This window comes from Scyliorhinus canicula, chromosome 15 (genome assembly GCF_902713615.1).
Source record: "Scyliorhinus canicula chromosome 15, sScyCan1.1, whole genome shotgun sequence".
In the NCBI taxonomy this organism is placed as follows: domain Eukaryota; kingdom Metazoa; phylum Chordata; class Chondrichthyes; order Carcharhiniformes; family Scyliorhinidae; genus Scyliorhinus; species Scyliorhinus canicula.
In genome coordinates this window covers 28,103,799-28,114,895 of record NC_052160.1, presented here as the reverse complement: position 1 = coordinate 28,114,895, position 11,097 = coordinate 28,103,799, and the positions used below count along the sequence as shown (strand labels likewise).

The 11,097-nt window shown below is 48.4% G+C and overlaps 1 protein-coding gene across 6 annotated transcripts in view; it reads left to right on the top strand.

The window, feature by feature from the left end:
* Positions 1-259: 259 nt before the first annotated feature.
* Positions 260-11,097, top strand: part of telo2 (TEL2, telomere maintenance 2, homolog (S. cerevisiae)) — a 31,789-nt gene continuing 20,951 nt past the window's right edge. The window contains exons 1-6 of one of the 6 annotated variants that reach the window (XM_038820205.1): positions 260-280; positions 1,365-1,707; positions 3,784-4,061; positions 4,769-4,837; positions 8,441-8,588; positions 10,418-10,520. In XM_038820205.1, the coding sequence (XP_038676133.1) occupies positions 277-280; positions 1,365-1,707; positions 3,784-4,061; positions 4,769-4,837; positions 8,441-8,588; positions 10,418-10,520 (945 nt within the window). In that variant the 5' untranslated portion in view covers positions 260-276. Of the gene's footprint in view, positions 281-308; positions 525-558; positions 826-886; positions 1,184-1,364; positions 1,708-3,783; positions 4,062-4,768; positions 4,838-8,440; positions 8,589-10,417; positions 10,587-11,097 lie in introns of those variants that run through there. The other 5 variants (XM_038820200.1, XM_038820202.1, XM_038820201.1 and 2 more) reach the window with 5 other exon arrangements.

Below are 11,097 nucleotides of genomic sequence, written 5' to 3'. Positions count from 1 at the left end.
ACTATGATGGCGCTGGTCCTGTCCTTCCCGTGTCCTATACGAAGATGGCGCAGCAGTTGCACTTCCGGCATCCTGTCCCAAGCCGGCGCAGTTGTGTCACATCCTGGCCTCCTGTACTATGATGACGCTGGTCCTGTCCTTCCCGTGTCCTATACGAAGATGGCCGCTGGTGTCAAACCCCTTAGTCGGAAGAAGGTGCTTAATCGGAAGAAGGCGCTTGTGCTGCCTATACCAGGATGGCGCTGGATCCGCACGTTCCCGGATGTCAACCGTGAAATGGGTAAGGCGATTTTAGTCGGCAGATTCGGTACAAATCGGGCCGCTTGTCCATCAATAAATTGAATAGACAAAACGACTTCAGTTCCAGCTTCAGATGTGGGTTCGAGACCCAGAGCGGTGGCTCTGGGCAAACTTACTGCTCGCATGTACCGAGAACGGGCGACGTGAATCTATGGGCGGATTTAGGTAAATGTATTTCAACAGCAGGAGGGTTGACAGGCCTGGGGTAGTTGGCAGGTGTTGAGGTATTTCTCTGCCTCATGTTTTTGATGTGGGTTATTCAGCAATTTGCTGCACACTCACCTGTGATATTTCACTGGACTTTGTGATCCAGGACAATGAGACTGTGAGAGTCACAGATTGTCTGACAGTCTGGAGAACCTGGTGTGACCCTTACCCTGTGTCTGCAGGCATTCAACCAAACAGGAGATAGAGAGACTTGGCATTATCCCCACCCTCTGTCAGTTAAATCTACACTGACTATCATTGGCAAACCGAGCACGAACTGGGAGTCAAATGCCAGGCTTGTTTTTTCATTCATGAGATGTGAGTGTGGCTGGCAAGGGCAGGATTTATTGCCCATCTCAAATTGCTCTTCAGAAGACAGTGAGCCGTCTTCTTGGATATATATTTGGAGTTACTTGCTGGGCCATTTCCGAGGCAGTTAAGAGTCATGTGCTCCAAACTGGGTTAAAATATTTCCATTCCTCCGAGACATTAGAGAACTTGATGAAACCAAATTACTGCGGATGCTGGAATCTGAAACAAAAACAGAAAATGCTAGAAAACCTCAACCGGTCTGACAGCATTTGTGGAGAGAGTACAGAGCTAGCGTATCAAGTCTGGATGTCTCTTCATCAAAGTATCTAATGGGTTATTTAGATTTATTGTCACGTGTACCGAGGTACAGTGAAAAGAATTGTTCTGCCTTCACTCCTATTTTTAGAGAGCTATCTATTTTTGGTGGCTTTAAAATTTGTTGTTTACTAAATAGAAACTGCAGAGTTCAGGGAATTGGCGGTGATATGTGAATATTTCATCTAATTTTGTAACTATTTTTCTGTGTGTCTATCTGCTTATCCCAGGATCCTCAGCCATGGAGCCTGAAATTCTTGAAGTCCGATGCCTCGTCAAACAAGCAATCGGTACCCTGTCTTCCTCCCGGGACAGTGCAGAAATCACACGCAGCTTACAGACTATGAAACAGTACCTGGGGGGACCAAACTCTGCTGAACACTTGCCAAAGAACAACGAATTTGTGAACACACACTACTTCCACTTCCTGCAGGTCCTGACCAGTAATCTCAGTGTAGATTGGCTGATGTTGCTGCCTGCTGACCAGGAAAAAGAATTATTGGATTACTTCTTTCTGAATGGTCCACCCCATCAAGCATACCTGGTGCTGCTGGACACTATCATTGCTGCCAGGTAACTTAACCAACATAGTGGGTACCCTGTAGTGAATTCTCTAATTGCGAAAAAAGCATAAAAGCACTTAAAGATTCAGTCTCCCTGAATGTGGGCAATGTCTGCACAGCATTATTAGGAAGAGTTAATAAGACCATAAGACATAGGAGTGGAAGTAAGGCCATTCGGCCCATCGAGTCCACTCCGCCATTCAATCATGGCTGATGGGCATTTCAACTCCACCTCCCAGCATTCTCCCCATAGCCCTTAATTCCTCGCGACATCAAGAATTTATCTATCTCTGCCTTGAAGCCATTTAGCGTCCCGGCCTCCACTGCACTCTGCGGCAATGAATTCCACAGGCCCACCACTCTCTGGCTGAAGAAATGTCTCCGCATTTCTGTTTTGAATTTACCCCCTCTAATTCTAAGGCTGTGCCCACGGGTCCTCGACTCCTCGCCTAACAGAAACAGTTTCTTTGCGTCCATCCTTTCTAAGCCATGTATTATCTTGTAAGTTTCTATTAGATCTCCCCTTAACCTTCTGAACTCCAATGAATACAATCCCAGGAACGCCAGCCGTTCCTCATATGCTAGACCCGCCATTCCAGGGATCATCCGTGTGAATCTCCGCTGGACACGCTCCAGTGCCAGTATGTCCTTCCTGAGATGTGGGGCCCAAAACTGGACACAGTACTCCAAATGGGGCCTAACCAGAGCCTTATAAAGGCTCAGTAGCACATCGCTGCTTTTATATTCCAACCCTCTTGAGATAAATGACAACATAGCATTCGCTTTCTTAATCACGGATTCAACCTGCATGTTTACCTTTAGGGAATCCTCGACTAGCACTCCCAGATCCCTTTGTACTTTGGCATTATGAATTTTCTCACCGTTTAGAAAGTAGTCTATGCTTGGATTCTTTTTTCCAAAGTGCAAGACCTCACATTTTCTCACGTTGAAATGCATCAGCCATTTCCTGCACCACTCTCCCAAACTGTCTAGATCCTTCTGCAGCCTCCCCACTTCCTCAGCACTACCTGCCTGACCACCTAACTTCGTATCATCAGCAAACTTCGCTAGAATGCCCCCAGTCCCTTCATCCAGATCATTAATATATATGGTGAACAGCTGCGGCCCCAACACTGAACCCTGTGGGACACCGCTGGTCACCGGCTGCCATTCCGAAAAAGAACCTTTTATCCCAACTCTCTGCCTTCTGTCAGACAGCCAATCCTCAACCCATGCCAGTAGCTCACCTCGAACACCATGGGCCCTCACCTTACTCAGCAGCCTCCTGTGTGGCACCTTATCAAAGGCCTTTTGGAAATCCAGATAGACCACATCCACTGGGTTTCCCTGGTCTAACCTACTTGTCACCTCCTCAAAGAATTCTAACAGGTTCGTCAGGCACGACCTCCCCTTACTAAATCCATGTTGACTTGTTCTAATCCGACCCTGCTCTTCCAAGAAATTAGAAATCTCATCCTTAACGATCGATTCTAGAATTTTACCAACAACCGAGGTTAGGCTAATTGGCCTATAATTTTCCATCTTTTGTCTTGATCCTTTCTTGAACAAGGGGGTTACAACAGCGATCTTCCAATCGTCCGGGACTAAATATTGTTACACTCTCAGGGACTTCTTGAACACATATATTACTTTTTTTTGTTTTATAAATTTAGAGTACCCAAGTCTTTTTTTCCCAATTAAGGGGCAATTTAGTGTGACCAATCCACCTACTCTGCACATCTTTTTGGGTTGTGGGGCGAGACCCAAGCAGACACGGGGAGAATGTGCAAACTCCACACGGACAGTGACCCAGAGCCAGGATCGGACCCGGGTCCTCGGTGCCATGAAGCAGATATGCTAACCACTGTACCACCCGTGCTGCCCTTATTCCTAAACACGTACATTATAGCAACATATTGATGGAACCCCTCTAAATATTTACATGCGCCGAGGAGCCATCTGCCAACGTGGGTGCACTCGGAAAATTCTGCCAGTTGCCCTTTATTGGGTGGTCTGTTCAGTATAGGTTGGGGACTGGGATCAGATCTACGTTTTGCTTCTACCTCAATGTGGTCTTGTGTCACAGCCCAAGCTTACGACAGGAGCGATGTGTGCAGATTCTGGAGCAGTTCCTGCGGGAGGGCCGGATGGCTCAGCTGATCTGGGAGGTTTGCCTTGAACACACCTCACCGCACATGGCCAGTCTGCGAGAGACATTGCTGAACAAAATCTCTGCACTGCCAGATCACATGGCAAACAAACTGGAGAAGAACAACCGGGTGATGTTCTACCCTGAGGATTACTATCCACTGTTGGGACAGGAGATGCTCTCTGTGTTGGAGAGAACCTGTGAACGACTGAAAGGTGAGAATAGCCAAGCTCTGATGTAATGGAACACCACCACCTGGAATCTTCCCTCCCAGTCACAAACCGTCCTGACTTGATAATACTGACACTGTTACTGATTCTTTTTTAATCCTACAAACCACTCTGGTGAGTGACTGAGCAAGGAATATTGGCCCAGGGTGCAGATGGAAGCTCCCCTGCACTTCTCTGAATAGTAATGTGGGATCGTCTGATTTACTTGAGATGGTAGATGGGTAAAGTGCTCTTTCAGAGGGTCCTGCTTTGTAATGATACTATGAGGTCTCCATTTAATGACTCATCCAAAAGGCGGCCTCTCTAACAGTGCAGTGCCTGCCCAGCACTACTGGAATGTTGGTCTGCATTCTATGCTCAAGTTGCTAGAATGGGACTTGAACTCACAACCTTTTGACTCGGGTGAGAGTGCTGGCCACCGAGCCACTCCTGAGCTTCTTAAAGCATACCAGCTAGGAGAGGGTTTCAGATTGCCTCCACTTGTATTCAGCGTGTAGTAGTAAATTATGCCCTCCAAACCTTCCCAAGTGTGCTCAGAGTGAATGCTTTGAGGTTAGAGGGGGTGTACTGAGGGCATTGGGAGTGAAAAGAATTTGCTGCAATTTCAAAGCACGTTGGCTTTAGTCTGTTTTGCGTAGTGAGAGGCTAAGTAATTGAGTGCTGTACCCTGATTTTCCTGCATTTCCTTACAGGTGGGATGGACTGTTCCCTCTCCTTTGTGTCTCAGCTTTTGGGGAAGGTCTGCATACAGGGGCACACTGGTAAGTCTCAGTGTCACACCAGTTGTGGGACAGGACGCGACCTCGTAGCATGACCTCTTGAAATATACCCCCTAAGTTAGCCATCGTTCACATGGCGGAGCAGGCTCAAGGTGCTGAATAACCTACTCCTGCTGTTGTGTTCCTGCTTGCTTGTGACTGGTTGCTTCTGACTCCTGCTGAAAATCTGAGTCCGGGTGAAAACTGTATCATTACCCGGCGAAAATAGAATTGCTCCTAGCTGTGATGCCTTTCACAGTCAAATAATGCTATTTATAAAAGGGCTTGGTGCTAGAAGGTTAAAGTCTGCCCGTGCCACTGTAGCCCAGAAAGGAGTCACAGCTTTCGGGCTGGTTTAGCTCAGTGGGCTAGACAGCTGTTTGTGATGCAGAACAAGGCCAGCAGTGCCGGTTCAATTCCCATACCAGCTGGAAATTCTGAATTCTCCCTCCGTGTACCCGAACAGGCACTGGAATGTGGCGACTAGGAGCTTTTCACAGTAACTTCTTTGCAATGTTAATGTAAGCCTACTTGTGATAATAAAAAGATTATTATGAAAAGCGTTTGAGAGAGTAGCAGAGACTGGAGGGGATAATGCAAACCAACTCGGATAGTTGCATCTGTCAGTATTCTCAGCACACAGTTTGGGTGGGAGCTTTAAATAGCAGCTGATATAGAAGCTCTCTCGGGTATCACAATGGTTTAAGACAGTTTGGCCATTGTCTCTTGGAAAGAGTCTGCTTTGAGAAGATTTGATTGATGTATTTAAAAATAATGAAAGAATTAGATTCAGGTGGTTGTTTGAGTTAGTGAGGTTCGAGAGGGCTGGGGGCTGGGAGATCAGTTAGCAAAGGACAGAACGTAGGTTGACGTTAGGTGATAATTAGACCCTGGAGTAGGAGATGTAGAGGGTGATCTTATTGAGTTCTATAAAATGACAAAGGGATTTAGTGGGGCAGATGGAGAGAAACTCTGGTGCCTGAGTCCAGAATAGGGAGGCATAATCTTAAAATTAGTGCAGGCTGCTGAAGAGTGAAATCAGTAAGGTTATTTTTACACACACACTAATGGAAATCTGGACTTCTCTCACTTAAAGATGTTCTTTCCCATAGAGAACCATAAAAGGTTACAGTGGAGAAAAAGGCCATTCAGCCCATCATGTGTGTGTCAGCCATCCGCCGCTCATTTTAATCCCATTTTCAGCACCTAATAATAAATAATAATCGCTTATTGTCACAAGTAGGCTTCAATTAAGTTACTGTGAAAAGCCCCTAGTCGCCACATTCCGGCACCTGTTCGGGGAGGCTGGTACGGGAATTGAACCCACGCTGCTAGTCTTGTTCTGCATTATAAACCAGCTGTTTTTGCCCACTGTGCTAAACCAGCCACCTGGTCCATAGCCTTGTATTTACAACACTTCAGATGCAGATCCAGATATCTTTTTAAAATGAGTTGAGTGTTTCGGCATCAACCATCAACTTAGGCCTTGAATTCCAGACGCCCACCGCCGTCTGGGTGAAAAATGTTTCCTCATGTCTCCTCTAATCCTTCTACCAATCAGCTTAAATCTGTGCCCCTGGTAATTGATCCCTCAGTTGGGGAAACAAGTCTACCCTGGATAAAAGCAAATTACTGCGGATGCTGGAATCTGAAACGAAAAAGCATCTCTCCCTACAGATGCTGCCAGACCTGCTGAGATTTTCCAGCATTTTCTCTTTTGTCCCCTGTCTACCCTGTCTAGGTTCCTCATAATTTTGTACACCTCAATTAGGTCACCCCTTAGCCTCCTTTGTTCTAAAGAAAACAACCCGAGCCTATCCAATCTCCTCATAGCTGCAATTTTCAAGCCCTGGCCACATTCTTGTAAATCTCCTCTGCACTCTCTCCAGAGAAATTATGTTCTTCCTGGAATGTGTTGACCAGAAATGCACACAAAACTCTAACCAGCGTTTTATACAGTTTCGGCATTATATCCCTGCTTTTGTATTCAGTGCCAACCCAATAAAGAAAAGCATCCCTTGGGCAGGATTCTCCGTTAGCTGACGGCGAAATCAGGAAATGTGATTTGGCAGAGAATTGCTTCCACCGCCAGAATTGCGGCAAGCACCAATTTGCCAACAGATCATGATTCCCCATCACCTGGAAAATGGCGTCAATGCGTTTTACTCTGCACATACAGTAGGCACTGTTTACATATCATTAGTGGGCCCGATCCAGACTCTCCAAGACCTCCGCGATTCTCCGCCTCTGATGGGCCGAGTTCCCGACGACCCGGTTCACTTGTGCTTTTAAAAATCGTGAAACCAAGGGCAGCACGGTGGCCTAGTGGTTAGCACAACCGCCTCACGGCGCTGAGGTCCCAGGTTCGATCCTGGCTCTGGGTCACTGTCCGTGTGGAGTTTGCACGTTCTCCCTGTGTCTGCGTGGGTTTCGCCCCCACAACCCAAAAATGTACAGAGTAGATGGATTGGCCACGCTAAATTGCCCCTTAATTGGAAAAAATAATTGGGTAATCTAAATTTATTTTTTTTTAAATCGTGAAACCGGTGTGACGACTGCTGAGGGAGAGAGAGGGCATGCGGAAGATGTCCAACATGCCCATAGTGTGCTAGCCATTGTGCCGCTGGCCGGGGAGCTTCTGCCAGGGCTGGGGGGGGGGGGGGGGGGGGGGGGGGGGGGGGGGGGGGGGTGGGGGGGTGTGGCAGGAGGTGGGCTGGGGGGCGGGCGGGCATGGAGGACCATTGCTGCAGCCGGCAAGGTGGCCGTGCAGCTGCGCACACCGACAACAGCCCACTTTGAACATGGTGCCATGGGTCATAGAAGTGTCCCTCCTGGTGCCCTCTGGTCCCAAACAACCCATCAGCTGTATGGGTGCACTCCAGCACAACCAGTGCCACCTTTTTGGTTTTGATAAGTGTGTATGGGGAGTGTAATGTGTATGTGCGGCTGCAGCTTGTTAGCCTCCTGCGTGGCGATCACGGACCTGGTGTATCCCGCACCATTTTTGAGTGGAATCGAGTGTGTTCCACGTGGTACCGGTGCTAGCCCCTCAACGGTGGCGGGATCGGTCCAGACGCGGCGCCGGTTTTTCTGTCATAAAAATCCACGGATTCTCTGTTGCTGTCAACACTTAGTCTCAGAAACGGAGAATCCTGCCCCATATGTTTTCTTGACCATCTCGTCCACAGGATGGAGATATAAAATATCTGAAGTGTTTAGTAAGGGGAGCAGCAGCAGCCCCTCGTGCTGTCTGTATTAAAAGTGACAATTCACACCTCTTTAACCTGGGGTTACCCCTATCTCTGGATCTGTAAAGATTCAATTACCTGCAAATGCTCGCATTCTAAACATTGTCTGGCATCTTTGAATTTGTCTATATATATGTTTCTGGAACATTCCTCTTCATTCACCTGAGGAAGGAGCAGTGCTCCGAAAGCTCGTGTTTGAAACAAATATGTTGGACTTTAACCTGGTGTTGTAAGACTTCTTACTGTATTAAAAGTGTGTGATGACAAGACTCTACCACAAATTAACACAGACCACTCAGCTCATCCAGCCTCTTCTGTACTGTCATTATCTGGCTCTGATTGGCTCACATTCCCTCAGATGCAGTTCTGCAAGTTTTGGTGCCGAGGCTCACTGTTCTTACCCAGTCCGATTGCATTTGGCAACGAATCAGCTGGCGATTAGTGGAGAATGTACCGGAACGTTGGATGGAGAATGTGGTTTCTGGTATGGTTCGGCTGGCAGCAGGGTAAGTGTTTTAGGCACAGAACATTGAGAGTGTGAGATCCCAGCTGCAGACAGCAACTGGACTGGTTTCCCCAGCCGGAACTCGCATAGGCTGCAAGTACCTTGCTTAGAACCAGTTGTCAGCCATGGCACAGCAACACTCTTGCCATTGTTCAAGCCCCAATCCTGACAACTGAGAACAAAATTGAGCCTGAAATTCTCACTGCAGTACAGAGGGAGTGCTGCACAGTTAGTGAGGCAATACTTAGGGAGCGCTGTATTGTCGAGGGGCAATACTGACTGGCCTGTCAGTGGGGCAGTATTGAGGGAGCGCCACGCTATTGGAGGGTCAATATTGAGGGAAGCCACACTATTGGAGAGTCACTATTGAGGAGGCACGGCACTATTGGAGAGTCAGTATGGATGGAACACCGCACTGTTGGAGGGTCGGTATTGAGGGGGCACCGCACTGTTGGAGGGTCGGTATTGAGGGGAACGGCACTGTTGAAGGGTCGGTATTGAGGGGGCACCGCACTGTTGGAGGCTCAGTGTTGAGGGAGTGCCACACTGTTGGAGGGTCGGTATTGAGGGAGCGCCACACTGTTGGAGGGTCAGTGTTGAGGGGGCACCGCACTAATTGGGGGTCAGTATTGAGGGAGCGCCACACTGTTGGAGGGTCGGTATTGAGGGAGCGCCACACTGTTGGAGGGTCGGTATTGAGGGAGCGCCACACTGTTGGAGGGTCAGTATTGAGGGAGCGCCACACTGTTGGAGGGTCAGTATTGAGGGAGCGCCACACTGTTCAGAGGGTCAGTATTGAGGGAGACAACACTGTTGGAGGGTCAGTGTTGAGGGAGCGCCACACTGTTGGAGGGTCGGTATTGAGGGAACACTGCACTGTTGGAGGCTCAGTGTTGAGGGAGTGCCACACTGTTGGAGGGTCGGTATTGAGGGAGCGCCACACTGTTGGAGGGTCGGTATTGAGGGAGCGCCACACTGTTCGGAGGGTCAATTTTGAGGGAGCGCCACACTGTTGGAGGGTCAGTATTGAGGGAGAAACTGCACTGTTGGAGGGTCAGTATTGAGGGAACACCACATTGTTGGAGGGTCAGTATTGAGGGAGAAACCGCACTGTTGGAGAGTCAGTATTGAGGGAACACCACATTGTTGGAGGGTCAGTATTGAGGGAGCACTGTACTATTGGAGAGTCAGTATTGAGGGAGAAACTGCACTATTGGAGAATCAGTATTGAGGGAAAACTGCACTGTTCGAGAGTCAGTATTGAGGGAGCGCCACACTATTGGGTCAGTAGTGAGGGGACACCGCACTGTTGGAGGGTCAGTATTGAGGGAGAAACCGCACTGTTGGAGGGTCAGTATTGAGGGAGAAACCGCACTGTTGGAGGGTCAGTGTTGAGGGAGCGCCACACTGTTGGGGGGTCAATATTGAGGGAGTGCCGCACTGTTGGAGGGTCAGTGTTGAGGGAGCGCCACACTGTTGGAGGGTCAGTATTGAGGGAGCGCCACACTGTTGGAGGGTCAGTGTTAAGGGAGAAACCTCACTGTTGGAGGGTCAGTATTGAGGGAGAAACCTCACTGTTGGAGGGTCAGTATTGAGGGAGAAACCTCACTGTTGGAGGGTCAGTATTGAGGGAGTGCCACACTGTTGGAGGGTCAGTGTTGAGGGAGTGCCACACTGTTGGAAGTGCTGATTTTTGGATGAGATGTTGAACTAAAGTCCGTGCCCCCCCCCCCCCCCCCCCCCCCCCCCCCCCCGGAATTAGCCCTAAACACTGCTTACAGAGGCTGCACACTAATCATTTAAAAAAAAAATTTGCCTTTTTTCTGACAGGCCTGAGGTGTTGTCAAGGTTACTAGGCAGCATCGTGCTGAAGAACAAGAAGGCCGAGTTTGTCCTAACACACAAATTCCTGCTCTTGCAATATCAGCATAAGGTGTGTGCAGTCATGGGGGAGCGGGGAGGATCAGAACAAGGTGTGGGAGGAAAGGGCCTGGTCAGGGTAAGAGATCAGCCAACTAGTGGGAACAAGAGTTTAAACTTCATAAACCCACACCATGACGTATTGTATTAGGATGTTGAGGGAAGTGGGGTGGAGTTGTGGGGGTAGCAATGTTGAAGGCATTGGGGATGGTTGGGTAGGGGGAATGAAGGCTCCTCCCTTGCTTCATTCACGGCTGGGTATCTCTGGAGAGGGAGCATGCAGTGTCTACAGGCACTATTGAGGCCTTCCATTCTCGGTGGTACCACAGAGCCTGGAGTGCTTAATTTACCCTTTTTAAAATATAAACTTACAGTACCCCATTCTTTTTGTTTTCCAATTAGGGGGCAGTTTAGTGTGGCCAAAGCATCTGTCCTGCACATCTTTGGGTTGTGGGGGTGAGACCCACTTAATTGACCCTTTTAACCACATTTCAGTTTAATGTTTTAAGTCTCATTTGTGTTTTGTTTTTGTTTTAAGCAGCATCCCCTTAAAGGGCTGTCCATTTTAATTTTCCCCTCAGTTTGTTTAA